Consider the following 17,100-nt stretch of genomic DNA (forward strand, 5'->3'; position numbering starts at 1 on the left):
AGAATTAACAGTAACAGTATTGTAGAAATTCATTTCACTGAAACAATAACGTGGCACACAGTGTGACGTCAAAAAATGCGCACACCTTTGACGCTGCGTTTTCTCAGTTTTTCTGGTCCACACGTAAATGCAAAAACGGAGTTTTCAAAAATCTTCGTTTTCAGTGACCAAAAACGGCGTTTACGTGTGGACGAAAGGTGCAAACGCATAGAAAAATCTGCGTTTTCAAAAATACCCGGGTACGTGTGGACGTAGCGCATGCACCAGTTTATTGTATTTCCAGACTTGCTTTCGGCACAATTTACAGTGCACGCTACTCTGTTTTTTGTCAGACTTGAAATAGCCGAAATACCTTCACACTACAGAACTTCTATGGCTCTTCCGTTCGACAATCTCTCCAGCATTGGAACCATCATCTGTTTTCTCTTCGGTAACCTTTGGTCACGCTCTGTTGATTTTTCTAGTCGGCACACTCATTTCCTCCATTACCCGGTGGCTGGCTGCTTCCCAAACAAATACACATGTGCGGCTTGGCACTTGTGCTGTACGTAACAAGTCACGTGACGTGACGCTGGGGCTGTGATTGGTTCGGCTCTGCGCTACGTAATTTGGATTGGCTGTTCCTTTTTTTTTTTTTTTAAGAGGACAAGAGCGGCGAAGTCTATCGCGATAGTTTAATTTTTCTATCGAGAAAAAGTTATATCGCGATACATATCGTTATCATTCTATCGCCCAGCTCTATGTTGAACTCATCCGGTCCGCAGACTTTACCACTAGGGAAAGAAAGGATAGCAGCTTTGACTTCTGTGATGCTGAAATCAGCATCAAGCACTTGGGTGGCAGATTCTGTAAGGGTTGGAATACTCAGAGAGTTAAGAAAGCTAAAAAGCTCAGAGTGAGTGGCGTTCGATTTAGAAGAATACAGTGTGCTGAAAAACTCAACAAATCTGTCATTAATCAGCTTAGGATCAGTAATTAATTCACCGGTAGAGGAGGCAATTATGTGTATGGTGCGATGGGCTTGCACATCTTTTAATTGTCTGGCAAATAATTTATGGGGTTTATCTCCCAACTCAAAGTGTCTTTGTTTCAATTTAATAATATCGCTACCGACTTGGGTTCCCAAAATATGATTGTATTCGAGTTTTAGTTTCAGAATAGCATTAGATATGTCCTCAGTATCAGATTGGCGAAGTGCCTCCTCTAATGTTGACAATTCAGACTCAATATGGGACAGACGATTTAATGTAGTTCTTTTCGAAAATGTTTGAAAGCAAATGATCTTGCCACGCAATGCTGCCTTAAAAGATTCCCAAAGAGTGGAATCAGAGACCTCACCATTGTCGTTATGTTTTAAGAAATCTGAAATCTCAGTGGAAACATAAGTGGAGAAAGTTTTGTCTGACAGAAGGGTAGAATTGAATTTCCAATTAAAAATTCGAGGCTGTAAATTAAAATCTATTTTCATGGTAAGTGGGGCATGGTCAGAAATCAAGATTTGATGATTAGCAGAGCTGACAATACTGGGTAGTAGTCTAGAATCTGTAACAAAGTAATCTATTCTGGTAAAGCTATGACATACAGATGAAAAAAAGGAATATTGCCTGTCATTTGGATGCTGAAGCCTCCAAACGTCTACCATGTTGTGTGATTTTACCAGATTGTTCAAAACTGCCGTGGATCTAGTAGTAGGGGCTATTTTTGTAGACGATCTATCCAAAACAGGATCAAAATAGCAGTTAAAATCGCCACCAATTATTATACTAGACATATTATATTCAGAAATTAGATAAAATATTTTGGAAAAGAAGTCAGGACAGTCAAAATTAGGGGCATAGATATTTAGCAAGACCAGTGGGAAAGAGTTAATGGACCCAGAGACCAAAACAAATCTCCCACCCGGATCAGTAACGACGGATCCAAATATAAATGGAGTGGTTTTCCATATGAGTATAGCAACACCTCTGGCCTTAGATGTGAAAGTGGACTGGTAAACCTGCGACACCCAATTTGCTCTTAAACGTCTCTGTTCATTGGAGTGAATATGAGTTTCCTGAAGAAAAACGATATCAGAAGATAAATGCTTCAAATGTGACATAACCTTCCCACGTTTCAAAGCTCTGCCTAAGCCCTTGCAATTCCAGGATGTAAACGTCAAAGGACATGTTCCTAAACCAGTAGCATTGTTACCCCGCATCTAAATGAGAGGTGGTATGACATATGGACTGGTGAAAAATAATACAAAGGACTGGCATAAAAAAGGTTAAAACAAAATTAACACCAAGAACACTGAACCCCACCCCCCAAAAAGAAAAAGGCCGCAAAAAAGAACAAGAACCACTGCGGCCCATCCCAGCGTGCATTAAGGGGACTGCCGGGAAGAAGAGCACAAAACCTTCATATACGGCAGCTCCGCACCAGACTCCATTAATCAAAACTATAGTTACACCCATAAATCGACTGATTGGGTAAAAAAAAAAAAGAAAAGAAAAAAAAGACGCAAACCTATAAAATGACTTGTGTATAACCAAAGTTATAATATAAACGTTCTCAGTACTTCACGATAGAGAAAAGTTTTAAGACGTCGTAGCAAAAAAACAAAACAATGATAGAAATCAGATCACCACAGAAGCATTCAAAAAATGATTGAACGAATCGCGACTCTCACTAACAGTTCCAGGTGCTGGACTGTTTGAAGGCCCCACTTTGGATCACGTGAAGGACATTCAGTTTTTTGTTGCAAACTGTTTACAGAAAACGCACTATTGTCACACCACAGTGAGCCAGTTGCATGAACAGCAGCCTAATCAGACTTCTGTAGAGTCTCAGTTTTTTTGGAGTCTGCTTCTTGTGTCCAACAGGAAGAATTCTGTCCATAAACAAAGGATTTTAAAATGTACCATTTCTTTTTTTTCTTTTTACTTTTGTAAAGTAACCTAAAATTATTATTGCCTCAAAGGGATTTATACTCTGAGCTATGTTTTTTTTTGTATTTTAAAAGCAGCCAACGAATTGTTAATGCATGATTAAAGTGAATTGGATTGGAAGGAGGCGTTGTTGGTAAATCTGCTAACTTTGTGGTGGAGGCTGTTGGACACAATGTTGGTACAAGGGGGGTCCTGAAAGCATGTACTGATTAGCTTCAGTTTCTTCTCTGAAGTTGCTCTGTTTCTCTTCAGATGTCTCTCAGACCAAGATTGAATGTGATGACAAGGGTGATGGATGGTGTGACATGTGCTGCTGGCCCACAGAACCAGGTGAGTATGCTGTCCATGTGCTCTGCAACAATGAGGACATCCAACACTCTCAGTTAAGATTAGTTTTCATGATTGTTGCTTCAAGGCCTGAGATTATGGTGGTGGGCTTGTGATGGACACACTTTTCATGGCTGAAACCTCTCCTGTAGAGGCTAAGCCTAGGCTTGAAGCCACTGGGGTGTTCGTTGGCGACGCGATGTCACTGGTATGCATGAAGTTATTAAACTTGATACAGTCCAATAACTTCATCCTTACTCATCTTGTCGCTAATTACGTGTGTCTACCTTAAATATCTTCACAAACTCAAAATGTGACCTCTAGCACCAAACGCTTGCTGCAGTTCTTGGTGTCAGAGGTGACACACAAGGTATCAGGTTTTCGCTGCAATTACTTTTTCATATAGGACCAAGTATGTTTGGATAGCGTTTTGCCCTTGAAAACTGCCGTTTAATATTAGACATTCTGTTATGTGAACGGCTGTGTGCAGGCAGGAAAAGGACCCAAAGGCAACAAAACTAGGAATACAAAATACTAGTGATGGCCCGCTTGAAGCTGAAGCTCCGGTGTGTGTCAAAAAAATCAACACACTGCTTCAGAAGCACTGTGTCGAAGCTTGATTCGTTTGGCCAGAGTCACGTGATCAGTGACGTCCGAAGCTTCATTTAGAACCTAACTGCTTCGGTGTCTGATTCAATGGTTTATAAGGAAATGAATCATTCGTGGGATTTGTGGAGCGTTTTGATGGTGACAGATAGCAAACCACTGATATTTCTACTGAGAGATTTGGAGCCAGCGAGGAATAGAGGGGGTTCTGTTGTGTGGGAGAATTTTGAGTTGATTTTTGTCAATCGGGTGGGTTTTCCAGCTTTGTGTTCTGGCCGTTTGCTTTTGTTTTGTGCCTGTTTATTATATCTGAAAACGGGAAAAAGGTGAAATGTCAAAAATCTGCTTCCATAATATAAATATCATTAAATAACTTTAGAAAAACTTCCACTTGACTCTTTACATGTAATATTGTAAAAATATATATTTTATTGTTTAATTAATCTGAAAATGTTAGTCTGCCAAATGTGCAGCAATTGGATTTATTTATTCTCTTTATCTGATAGTTTGTGGGGCCCAGGTAGACTGTATAACTGCATCTCTACCAGTTTCTCTGTACTCCAGCCTCCTCTGTGCCATGTGAAGGGGTTTCCCTTAAGGCAGGAGAAATTATCTCCATGAAAAGGAACAGGTTCGGCCATCGCAGAGTGAAACAAATTCTCTTCTTAAATAAAAATGAAAAAGGGCTACTTTAAATGCATCATGTTTTTAATTTGCAAGTTCATAAGCATTTTCCTTTTCCATCTCACAATCAATTCTCCCCCCAGGTCAAAAATATGTCTGGGGAAATTTCCCTAATATAATATTATTTATAAATATACCCGTCTAGCGGTTAATTGCATAAGTGCATGGAGACAGGACCTCACAGCGGAAGCATACTCCATAATGTGTTGTACATTATCATATGTATATTATATGTAATGTGGTATTTTTCAATTATTTTATTTACCAACATCAAGAAGTCACAAGCAAAGAAAGACCACACAATGGTGCATGTTTAAACAAGGAGAGTTTACTGGTCAAAATTATTTATTAAACAAATAAACCACATTTTTTTAACCACCCAAAAATACACGTTTAAAGCAACACCGCGGCCCAATATCAGACAGAACTCCACTCTGTCAAGTGGGCAATCATTATGAAGCAACTGGTTTTATTTTGTGGATTCAAGCTGCTCTTAATATTTGTGGCCACCAGATGTCACCAGAGAGGACTGTGTTGAAAAGCTTTGAGTAATGAACCATTTTTCAACACAAGCTTCAGAAAGATTCATTTGGCCATCACTACACAATACACTTACGCAGACAGAACACACAGCTAGATGGCTCACAGCACAAACACAGGGAAACACAGGGCTTAAATACACAGAGGGAGCAATCAGGGAATGGGTAACAGGAAGGAAACACAGCTAGGGCAAATCAGGCCTAACGAGACAAAGGAAGCAAAACCAGACGCATTTACATGAGACACCGACTTTCAAAGTAAAACAGGAAACAAAACACAGAGACGCGAACTTGACAAGGGGATACAGCTGACAGGGGAGACAGAGCAACTAGAGAACACAGAGACATAAACCATAAGACAGAACTCAAAGAAACCAAAGACTGGAAATGATCAATAATATAATAAACTCAAAACCCTGGGTCAACGACCCAGGCATCCTAACACGTTCTTGTCTAATGTTATAAATGTATTGATCTGAAACGTGTAAGTGTGACAAATATGGAATAAGATACGAAAGCAGAAAGGAGGCAAATACTTGTTCACAGCGCTATAGTCTGTAAATGGTCTTCTTTTGGCTATAGTAGATCTTTTACTTGTTCATTTTTTAATTGTTTGTTAAAATTGTTTTTTTCGATCATATTGAGTATAGAGGAATGCAACTGTGAGCTTTAGCGATTAGCCCGTTTCAACAGGACCATGAGGACCTGATGTGTGAGACAGCAGGGTGCTGCCACTGGTGTTGTAATGTGTGATTTAGTTCCTCCTAACATTTCAGTTTGCTTCCAGTATCTATCCTCTGTGATTACTGGCTCTTTAGACAGATTTAATAGAAGTGTGTGAGCTATTGGCTCAGTATAAAGGGTCAGTAGTGTTTTCATCTCACCTATCCATCCTCCTTTTAGTCACCCAAAGCATGTAGTAAATACTCCTCACTTTTATTCATCTTCTCTTAAATTCAGACAAATTCCAGCTTGATAACATTGAGCTTGTGTGTGTGTGTGTGTGTGTGTGTGTGTGTGTGTGTGTGTGTGTGTGTGTGTGTGCGCGCGCGCGCGCGTGCGTGCGTGCGTGCGTGTGTGTGTGGCAGTTGCAGCCACCAAGTTGAACACCATCACCAAATCCAACCTGGGTCAGTGTGTCAGCAAGTACGACCTGCTGGTCTGGTTTGAGATCAGCGAGCTGGAGCCCACTGGAGAGTGAGTATCCACCTGGAGTGTTATATTCACGCACAAGCTTTAAAGGAACCATAAAAATTATCTCCACGAAGAATATTATAAGTTGGGATGTTGTGTCACCTCCTCCCTCCATGCACAGGTACATCCCAGCCATCGTGGATCACAGTGGAGGCCTGCCCTGTCATGGTACCTACCTGCTGCACCAGGTACAGGATTGGTGCACATGTTGTTTTCTTATTACTCGCACAGTGGTAACTGCTTCCTTTGTACACAGTTGAATATCTTCTTTTAAAGCGTAATGTTGCTCTAGCTGTGCTCACTGTGATCCTGAGCTCCTGTTATGTTTGCTGCAGGAGATCCAGCGGAGGATCAGAGTGACCCTCATCCACGAGAAGGGCAGCGAGCTCCATTGGAAAGATGTTCATGAGGTGGTTGTAGGTGAGCAGCCTACAGAAAACAAAAACCCCAAAGCACAGAAACAATGTTTTATAGTGTTTGTGTGCTTTTGATAGAGGAAGACAGGACAGAACATCATTAAAGGGATTTGACTTTGTGAGATCACACTGAAAACGCACCACTCGGTTCAGCTGCTGACTCTGAAGCCAACAGGCTCTTGAGTGTGGATGATTGTGTTGGTACTGGATGCTGTGATAAAACAGCTGTTCTGATCTGTCTTCATTCATGCCTGTCGTTATTGAGCCTCCTATTCAATTCAATTCATTTTATTTATATAGCGCCAAATCACAACATAAGTCGCCTCAAGGCGCTTCATAGATACAGAGAAAAACCCAACAATCATATGACCCCCTATGAGCAAGCACTTTGGCAACAGTGGGAAGGAAAAACTCCCTTTTAACAGGAAGAAACCTCCAGCAGAACCAGGCTCAGGGAGGGGCGGCCATCTGCTGCGACCGGTTGGGGTGAGAGAAGGAAGACAGGATAAAAGACATGCTGTGGAAGAGAGACAGAGGTTAATAACATATATGATTCAATGCAGAGAGGTCTGTTAATACATAGTGAGTGAGAAAGGTGACTGGAAAGGAAAAACTCAATGCATCATGGGAATCCCCCGGCAGCCTACGTCTATTGCAGCATAACTAAGGGAGGATTCAGGGTCACCTGGTCCAGCCCTAACTATATGCTTTAGCAAAAAGGAAAGTTTTAAGCCTAATCTTGAAAGTAGAGATAGTGTCTGTCTCCTGAATCCAAACTGGAAGCTGGTTCCACAGAAGAGGGGCCTGAAAACTGAAGGTTCTCCCTCCCATTCTACTTTTAAATACTCTAGGAACAACAAGTAGGCCTGCAGTGCGAGAGCGAAGTGCTCTAATAGGGTGATATGGTACTACAAGGTCATTAAGATAAGATGGGGCCTGATTATTTAAGACCTTATATGTGAGGAGCAGGATTTTGAATTCAATTCTGGATTTAACAGGAAGCCAATGAAGGGAAGCCAAAACAGGAGAAATATGCTCTCTCTTTCTAGTCCCTGTCAGGACTCTTGCTGCAGCATTTTGGATTAGCTGAAGGCTTTTCAGTGAGTTTTTTGGACATCCTGATAATAATGAATTACAGTAGTCCAGCCTGGAAGTAATAAATGCATGAACTAGTTTTTCAGCGTCACTCTGAGACAGGATATTTCTAATTTTAGAGATGTTGCGCAAATGGAAGAAAGCAGTCTTACATATTTGTTTAATATGTGCATTGAAAGACATGTCCTGGTCAAAAATGACTCCAAGGTTCCTCACAGCGTTACTGGAGGCCAAGGTAATGCCATCCAGAGTAAGAATCTGGTTAGCTACCATATTTCTAGGCTTTTCAGGGCCGAGTACAATAACCTCAGTTTTATCTGAATTAAGAAGCAGAAAGTTAGCGGCCATCCAGGTCTTTATGTCTTTAAGACATTCCTGCAGTTTAACTAATTGGTGTGTATTATCTGGCTTCATAGATAGATAGAGCTGGGTGTCATCTGCATAGCAGTGAAAATCTATGCTATGTCTTCTAATGATACTGCCTAAGGGAAGCATGTATAATGTAAACAGAATTGGTCCTAGCACTGAACCCTGTGGAACTCCATAATTAACCTCAGTGTGTGAAGAGGACTCTCCATTTACATGCACAAATTGGAGTCTATTAGATAGATATGATACAAACCACTGCAGTGCAGTACCTGTAATACCTACAGCATGTTCTAATCGCTCTAATAGGATATTATGGTCGACAGTATCGAATGCTGCACTAAGGTCTAGCAGGACAAGCACAGAGATGAGTCCACTGTCAGAGGCCATAAGAAGATCTTTTATAACCTTCACTAAAGCTGTTTCTGTGCTGTGATGAGCTCTTAAACCTGACTGAAACTCTTCAAATAAACCATTCCTCTGCAGATGATCTGTTAGCTGTTTGACAACTACTCTTTCAAGGATTTTTGATATGAAAGGAAGGTTGGAGATTGGCCTATAATTAGCTGAGACTGCTGGGTCTAGAGATGGCTTTTTGAGTAAAGGTTTAACTACAGCCAGCTTGAAGGCCTGTGGTACATAGCCGATCATTAGAGATAGGTTGATCATATTTAAGATCGAAGAATTAATTAATGGCAGGACTTCTTTGAGCAGTTTTGTAGGAATGGGGTCTAAAAGACACGTTGATGGTTTGGAGGAAGTAATTATTGAAGTTAACTCAGAAAGATCAATTAGAGAAAAAGAGTCTAACTTAACATCAATGGTACTAAGAGTAGCTGTAGATAATATTACATCTGTGGGATGATTACTGGTAATTTTTTCTCTAATGATAAAAATTTTATTTGTGAAGAAGTTCATGAAGTCATTACTAGTTAACGTTAGAGGGATTGTTGGCTCAAAAGAGCTCTGACTTTTTGTCAGCCTGGCTACAGTGCTGAAGAGAAACCTGGGGTTGTTCTTATTTTCTTCAATCAGTGATGAATAGTAAGATGTTCTGGCTTTGTGGAGGGCTTTCTTATAAAGCAACAAACTATTTCTCCAGGCTAAATGATGATCCTCTAAATTTGTGACACGCCATTTCCTCTCCAGATTACGAGTCATCTGCTTTAAGGTACGTGTTTGAGAATTATACCACGGAGTCAGGTACTTCTGATTTGAGACCTTAGTTTTCACAGGAGCTACAGTATCCAGAGTCGTACGTAGTGAGGAGGTGAAATTATTAACAAGATAATCGACCTCTGTTGGAGTAGCGTTCAGATAGCTGCTCTGCTCTATGTTGGTACAGGGCATTGAAGATGATAACAGTGGGTGGATTATATTCTTAAACTTAGTTACAGCGCTTTCAGAAAGACATCTACTTTGATAAAGTCTACTCTCCACCGCTGTGTAATCAATTACTGTAAATGTAAACTCCAAACCAGTAAAAGCGATCTTTGGAGGCAGCACCCTTTTTAGTACTTTGCTGTATTTGTTTGTGATTGTGTGACACTGAACCACAGTGCTATGTATATCCTCTGTAACACTCAGACGTTCCCAGATCAATGTTTCCCCCTCAGCTGTTTCTCACTATAGAGTCTTTCCTCAGTAACAATGAGGCCAATGAGGCACCAGCAGAGCATATCTGGCTCTCAGTCTGTGGCTGATAGTGCCCCCTGCTGTTAATAACAGGAACAGTGTAACTTTGTATGGAGCTCATAGTGATGGTCTTAAGATTGCTGCTTCAAGGCAGTAATTTGTATCCATGTGTGCTGTCTATTCTGAGCATATGCAGTTATGTGAGCTCTCTGGATTTATGTATCAGGACATAATTAAAAAAAATCAGGTCCTTAGTAGGTCTTAATATGAGGTAAATGCAACCTCAGATGAACAACACATAACACTTTATACCAGGTCATTATTTATTTAACACACACTGAGCTGAAATTCAGATGTTTCAAAAACTAAGTACATCCAAGACTATTTCCATAATTATTTAAGAGGGTCAGTATTAGCCAAGTGCTAATCAAGTGCACTAGATCATCAGTAAGTGTAACCACTACTGTCAGTTTGCTGGTGTGGCGTATTCAGGTAAGTGGTAACATACTGAGGAGGAGAGAAGCAGTTGTTGATACCCATGAATGTGGGAAGGCTTTGAAGTCGATCATTTTGCAGCAAGAAAATTTATTCGCAAGTTAAAAAAATCAAAGACTGTTTCCAATCTTACCAGGAGTGGACGTCCCAGAAAATTCACCCCAGACATCTGAGGCTCTACAGGCATGCTAAATGTTGGAGTTCATGGCAGTGCAATTAGAAACAGACTCAACAAATATGGCCTGTTTGGAAAGACTTCCAGGAGAAACCATTTTCCCTCTAAATACAACATGGCAGCATGGGTTAGGTTTGCAAAGTTGAAAAGCTAAGCCCTAATGCACAGCTTCAACATTGGTGAAAACCAAACACGGCATATCAGCAAAAACACCTCATACCAACGGTTTTGCTCGGGTGATGATTATTTGGGCTTTTTTTGCTGCCAAAGAAGCTGCAAAGTGTCCAGGTCACTGAGTGAGCCATGAAGTATTCTAGAGTCAAAGAGATCATCGTTGGGTCAGTGACTCCAGAGCGCAGCAGCAAAGCAACAACAGAGTGGTGCTGCAGTGGCTCAAAGTTGAGACTTCAACATAATTGAACGTTAAGAAAGCTGTGAATGAATAAATATCTGCAAACTTCAATGAACCGAAGAAACATTGTAAAGACAAACGGGCCAGAAATCCGTCCACACTGCTGTGAAACACTAATAAAAAATGATTACCTCAAGCTTTTGCTGCTAAAGTTGGTTCTATCAGCTGCTGAATCACAGGATGTACTTGGTTATAGTCATTTGTGCATTTTGGGTTGCTTTAAATAAATAATGATGTGTTGTAATCATCCAGATCTAGAACCTTAAACTGCTTTTTCACGTGTCTGTAAATGAATTTCTTTCTTATCATTGGTGTCGGCTGACACTTGACACTCTGTGGCTCCTGATTTGTCTGTTGTCAAGGTCTCACCTCAGTGTGATTCCTCACGTTTTGTCATGATTAAAGGATGAATGTGAACACCGCTTCAGTCACTGTGTTCACTTCCTGATATGTCAGAACTGCGCTCACGTCACTCACTTTTTTTAACAACATGACACACTGCTGTAAACAGAGACCCTGTAATGTTAGCACCAAGTAGGACTTCATAAAAAATAATGCTGTCAAGCTAACTTTTGCTCTTTCTGTCTTTTTCAGGACTTTGAGGCAGTGTGGGACAGCTCCCTGCACAACTCCCTCCTGCTCAACCGCGTCACTCCCTATGGAGAGAAGATCTACATGACCTTATCTGCGTATCTGGAGGTCAGCCGCTGCTCCGCCATGTTGTACCTGTTTGTACGTGTTTTTAAGTCTCTTGATGTCATCGTGTCTAACACACACCCTTTATCTCCTCTCTGCAGCTGGACCATTGCATCCAGCCTGCCATTATCACCAAAGACCTCTGCACGGTCTTTTAATCCCAAGACGCCAAGATTTCCCCACCCCGTTCTCTCAAGAACCTCTTTGGGACTGGATACTCCAAAACTCCTGACTGGTAAATCTGGGCTGCTGCACTGTGGCCATCTCTGTTTCACAATCAAAGATATCTGCCCTGTTACAAAGTTTCCTTCTTCATAACTTCTGCTTCATTATAGCAACCGAGTGACTGGGATCTACGAGCTGAGCTTGTGTAAGACGTCTGACACTGGAAGCCCAGGTGAGCAGACATGAAACATGAGGGCTCATGTCCTGAGCAGGGATGCAGAGGAGGACGGTCCTGGACACATCATGTTATTTGTCTCCTGAAATGAGTTTCATTCTATTTTTTATTATTTTTTGTTGTTGTTGGTTTTTTATTAAATTAAGATGCTTGCATGATAATTTCCCCCAGGGATCAATAAAGTATTCTGATTCTGATTCTGATTCTGATACCTGCAGCAGTCCTCAGGAGAAGACCAGGTTTGCTCAGTTTAAAACAAAAAACAAAAATGAACCAAATCAGCCAGCTTACATTTGAAACCATGAAGGAAAAATCTACAGTTATCTCCAAGTGACGTGTTAGTTTACGCTCTGCTGCCTAAACCATAGCTGCTAATAGATTTATAGGGTATTTTTCTTCTGGCAGTGAATTTACATCAGGCTGAACCGTCTGTGAAACAAAAACTCAAAGTGGGAATGAACTTTGACAGGAGGGCCATGCCCGATTTCCTCTGTCATCCACGTCATACTTAGATCCTCCTCAATCTGTGTACATACGCCACCTCTAAACCGCCGATAGTGCCAGTGTCAGTTAGTGAGTCAGTAAAATACTCATGCATTTGTGTTAACATAAAAACTGCAGACTAACTAGAGACAAACAAGCGAGGATCGCTTCATATCTCAGCAGTTTAAAAAACAAACAATGACCGATTGTTCCTGCAGGAGTAGATTCGGGCCCCTTTTTGCTTTTTCATCCCAAGGAATAAAAACAGGGTTACAAGGAGATGAGGAGGACTAGGAGGATGAAAACGAACTAAAGAGAGAACTTGATTTGTACATGCGGTCTGTTCTGGGATCAGTGTGTGTCACGGACCCGGTTCCAGGGACTCGGGGTCCGTGTGCAGTATGGACTTGTTGTTGTTATTATTATTATTATTATTATTATTATTATTATTATTATATTATATGTATGTGTTCTGTGCTTCTGCTGTCCTGTGTCCATGCTTGTGTTTTGGCAGGTGTGTGGGTGCAGTCATGGCAGGCACTTTCAGCTCTGGTGAGTGTGGCCTTGCCAGCTACCGGTCACACCCAGGAATCTCCACACATACCTGGTGTCATGGTCCTGAGTCTGAGGACTCGATGTTTTGTGTTTCTTTATATTCTTCTATATACTTGTTTATTCTGCCTTGTCTTTTGTTTAGGTTTGCTATGTGTTAGTGTGCTTGTTTCATGCCTGCCTGTGTTCCCTCTGTCTGTCCATGGTGTCACTGTGTCTGCTCGTGAGTCTGCCTGCCAAGTTCAGTGTCCGTTCTGGTTCTGTCTGTTAGTTTCCTGTTTTATTCTGAAAGTTCATGTCTCATATCAATGTGTTCAGTTTTACCTTTCTCCTGTCTCGTTAGCCTAATTTCTCCCAGCTGTGTCTCCCTCCTGTTGCTCATTTCCTAATTACTCCCCTGTGTATTTAAGCCCTGTGTTTTCCTGTGCTCCCTGTCGTGTCGTACCCTCATGCTGTGTGTTTCTACCTGTAGCGCCCTGTGTGTTTTGTTAGAGTCTTCCCAGTTTAGATTTTGTTGTTTTTTGTGTTCAGCAATAAAAGCTGCCATTTTGAGTTCCGTCCTGTCTCCAGTGAGTTTGCGTTTCGGTCCAATTCCTGCCAGCACACAGCCGTACTATGACACCTGGCGCCGATCTAGCTTCATCAGAGGAGCTTCAAAACAGTGTGGCTGAGAGCTCCTCGACGCTGGATCATTGACTTCCCGTCAGTCTCGGTTTATGTGCAAGGTCTGGCGTCAGGTGTTGTACTCACGGCTGCCTTTGTGTTTCCCCAGGAGGAATTGTGGAGACCAGGAAGCAGCACACGGACAGTACACAGGGAACGGGCACGGAGCACGGGTTAAAGGAGAAGACACGGAACAGGAGTCGGGATCGCACAAGGTATTTATTGTTGCTTGGATTTACACCACTGTAAATAAACGCACTGCCTTCATCATCAAGTCCTGCATTTTGGGTCCTCATTCCTCTGACAGCTTCTGAAGTCGTTCCAAGTTGCTTAGCCCTTTGAACGACTTCAGAAGCTGTCTTTTTTATGTTTGTCTTCAGAGTTTAGGAACTGTTTGCCTGTCAAACCATGGACCATGAGCATGGAGCGGGAGTCAGGAGCACGTTCATGGAAACCACTTCTTTCCTTCTGTTTCACGATTGTTCACATTTCTCACTGTAAATAAACACACCGACTCTGATGGGAAAATCCTGCATTTGGTCCCGGTTCTTGCCACGCATCTTGACATAAGTAATAAACACTTTGATTTAGAAACTGCATTTTGTGTTCACTTGTGTTATCATTATCTAATATTTAAATTTGTTTAATGATCTGAAACAGTTTTTCACATCACTGTACGTACGTAGAAGTTCTGCTCAAACTCTATGAACAGAATCTTTCAAACAATGTGAAACAAGCTGTCACTGCATCTGTACTAATGCTCAGTTTGTAAGTACAGACATGATGCCTTATGCTACAAAACAACCCTAAGAGATGCGGTTAATATATTGACCAGTTGGGTAAACTTGTCAACACTGTTCTTCAGAGGATAAAGTGCTGGTGCTGTGTTCCACCACCAGACTTGCACACAATGTTGCAGAGATGTGCCAAGCAGGAAAGCACAAGAGCCTTAAGGCTAGTTCCAGAACTTTTTTTTTTTTTTTTTAAATTGTAATTCTAACAATCATTTTATTAAAATACAGATGAATCACTGACTTGTGATGCTATTGTTTCTGTTTCTTCAGTCATATCTCCTCCTGTTTTCCTGCTTTAGTGATGCAGGCGTCTCTCTTACACCATCATCACTTTCTCCACTTCACCTTTAGGTAAACTTGCTTATTTGCAAAGATAAGTAGAAGCATGACAGTATGTGGATGATCCAGAGTCATTAACAAACACACAGAACAAAGTTTGCACAGGTTTTCTGTAATTTTGTGTGTGCACGTGTTTTTTGTTTGCACAGGACAATGATGTTTCCATACACATACTGAATGAGGACCAATGTTTTTGAATGAAAACTGGATCTACTTAGTTCTGCCTGTATTTTCTTCACATGTCTACACTGATATGACTGCACAATTTTAAGAGTTTAAGCAGCCATAGAGGGAACGGTGCCACTACACCTTGGAAGATGAGGGCCGATTCAAACTTTTTATATTTTGTGTTTAATATAACTGACAATGACTAGGAAACCTAAAAAAGATGATACAACACATTAACACACAGAGTATATAATAACACAAATAATCGTACTGGCGATGATTGCTCGTATTAGGTGAATTAAAATCCACCAAGAATGCATTTAAGGTTTTGTTTCTTTCATTACACTTTCAGTTGACATGTGCTTTTCAAACGTTATATTTAAACTGTTTAATATAGTGGTCATTCCATCCACCCACCTTTTATCTTTAATAGTTTTTTAGATGTTGGTGAAAAAAGTGTTCATGACAGTGTAGATTTCTGGTATTTTGTGTAAATTTAAACATGTAACAATTCAATTATTTCTAATAATAAAAAAGTGTGAAACTGACGTTAGACTTGTGTTTGGAAATGAACCACCCCATGTTGTGTAGCTTTGTGGATTTTATACTTACTGGATACATACTTATTTATTATATAGGCTGTACAGTACATAAAATGAAAAAATTGCATGTTTTATGTAACTGAAATGTTTAATCAGGTAGATTAAAGAAAATAAGAATGTTACAAAGTATATTTATATGAAACATGTGTACACTTACTGCGTTTGATGTATTTTAATGATATAATGTAACACATGCAACAGGAAAAAAGCCAAACTCTGTGAGGTTTTTTTTATGTGTTCATTTTTGTGCACAACATCTGAAATCAGTCTGTCAATTCAGGCATTAGTGCTCAACCATCTCAGCTGTTGGTCAAATGCTTTTTCCATCAAACTCAGGTCATAAAACCCCAATATTTTACTTTATTAAATCCCTGTGATTCGTTGCTTTGTTGTGACTCTTTGGACATACTGAAGAATGAGATTCGCACTTATTGTTTTACACGTTAACATGAAATACAGTCCTTATAAAGGAAAGCTTTCTTCTTGTTTTTAGTCACTTCATCAAAGACCTCCCAAAACATCTGTATGGTGAGGTGGTCTGCGCTTTATTCACCTTCATAATGTGTGTTCTAATCATAGTGAAAGAGACTGTTAGATATACCAAAGATAACTCATTCACAATAATGGGATGTGATAAAAGAATTGCAGACAAATTACATCTTTGTGTCACTAACAGCTGTTTATCTGTTTCAGCTTTTCCCAGTCACTGAAGTCTTTGCCCACCATCACTTCTTGCAGCTCCTTTGGCCTGAAGAGTTTCACCAAATCCTGCTCACACACCAGGAAGAAGCCTCTCTTGAACTCCTGAAACACATTCTCCCCTGATGTGTTGAAGGCATGATTCACGTAGGCATCCACAAACTCCTTCCTGTTTGGAAGATAAAAGTAGTGATTTACATCCACAGTTTGGTCAAATCATGAACTGTTCTGTTCCATTTTGTTTAAAGAGTGGTCGCTTTATATCTCTGCCACTGATATTTTACTGTGGTTACTTGTCCCATGGTAATTCATTGTGTAGAAACCTGAAAATTTGTGGTGTGCTTCAGGGATATGCATTCGACCTCTTTCTGTTAGATGCTTCACATTGGCCACAAACGAGTTTATGTAATAAAGCTTTGTTTCTTTGTAGATGATATGCGGTTATATATTTCTGTAAACTGACTTTACAGATCAGCTGCATTTGTAGGCTGATCTAGAGTTATTAGATTAGATTAGATCATAATAAGTGATGACTTGTTATTATCTATAGCATCTGTCTGGCTGGAAGAAACTATGCTTGCTTTTTTAACATATACTATGAAAAACATTTTTTTTCAAATATATGTCCCAGCTTTCATCACTTGTGACTCTATTGTACTACTGTACTCTTTCTTCTTCAAATCGTGTTAAGGAAACCTCAGACTGCAGTAATTAGGGATTTACTGACACCAGGTAAGCAATGTTTAGTGTAAAATACACTTTTTTATTGTTCCAACAAATAACCAATGTTACATATGTTAAAGATTTATTATTGGAAATAATTCAACCCCACC

At 40.4% G+C, this 17,100-nt stretch overlaps 1 protein-coding gene across 1 annotated transcript; it reads left to right on the top strand.

The window, feature by feature from the left end:
• Positions 1–1,109: 1,109 nt before the first annotated feature.
• Positions 1,110–14,257, top strand: LOC147326578 (kinesin-like protein KIF1B). Its single transcript, XM_086301885.1, has 10 exons — positions 1,110–3,257; positions 6,172–6,280; positions 6,399–6,465; positions 6,613–6,697; positions 11,466–11,570; positions 11,669–11,802; positions 11,903–11,964; positions 12,965–13,002; positions 13,775–13,880; positions 13,973–14,257. The coding sequence occupies exons 1-5, from the start codon at positions 3,233–3,235 to the stop codon at positions 11,471–11,473; spliced, it is 294 nt and encodes a 97-aa protein (XP_086158011.1). The 5' UTR covers positions 1,110–3,232; the 3' UTR covers positions 11,474–11,570; positions 11,669–11,802; positions 11,903–11,964; positions 12,965–13,002; positions 13,775–13,880; positions 13,973–14,257.
• Positions 14,258–17,100: the final 2,843 nt, after the last annotated feature.

Source organism: Aulonocara sp. 'chitande type north' Nkhata Bay, linkage group LG7 (assembly GCF_057382095.1).
Source record: "Aulonocara sp. 'chitande type north' Nkhata Bay isolate Kocher_YH1m ecotype deep benthic linkage group LG7, A_spYH_male_GT1.1, whole genome shotgun sequence".
In the NCBI taxonomy this organism is placed as follows: Eukaryota; Metazoa; Chordata; class Actinopteri; order Cichliformes; family Cichlidae; genus Aulonocara; species Aulonocara sp. 'chitande type north' Nkhata Bay.

What these genes read in the sequence shown, in the direction of transcription:
- LOC147326578 (XM_086301885.1), top strand. Translation starts at nt 3,233, where the DNA reads ATGTGCTGCTGGCCCACAGAACCAG. An exon ending in CTGCTGGCCCACAGAACCAG is followed by an intron (nt 3,258 to 6,171) that starts GTGAGTATGCTG and finishes TGTGTGTGGCAG; the next exon opens with TTGCAGCCACCAAGTTGAAC. An exon ending in GTACCTACCTGCTGCACCAG is followed by an intron (nt 6,466 to 6,612) that starts GTACAGGATTGG and finishes TGTTTGCTGCAG; the next exon opens with GAGATCCAGCGGAGGATCAG.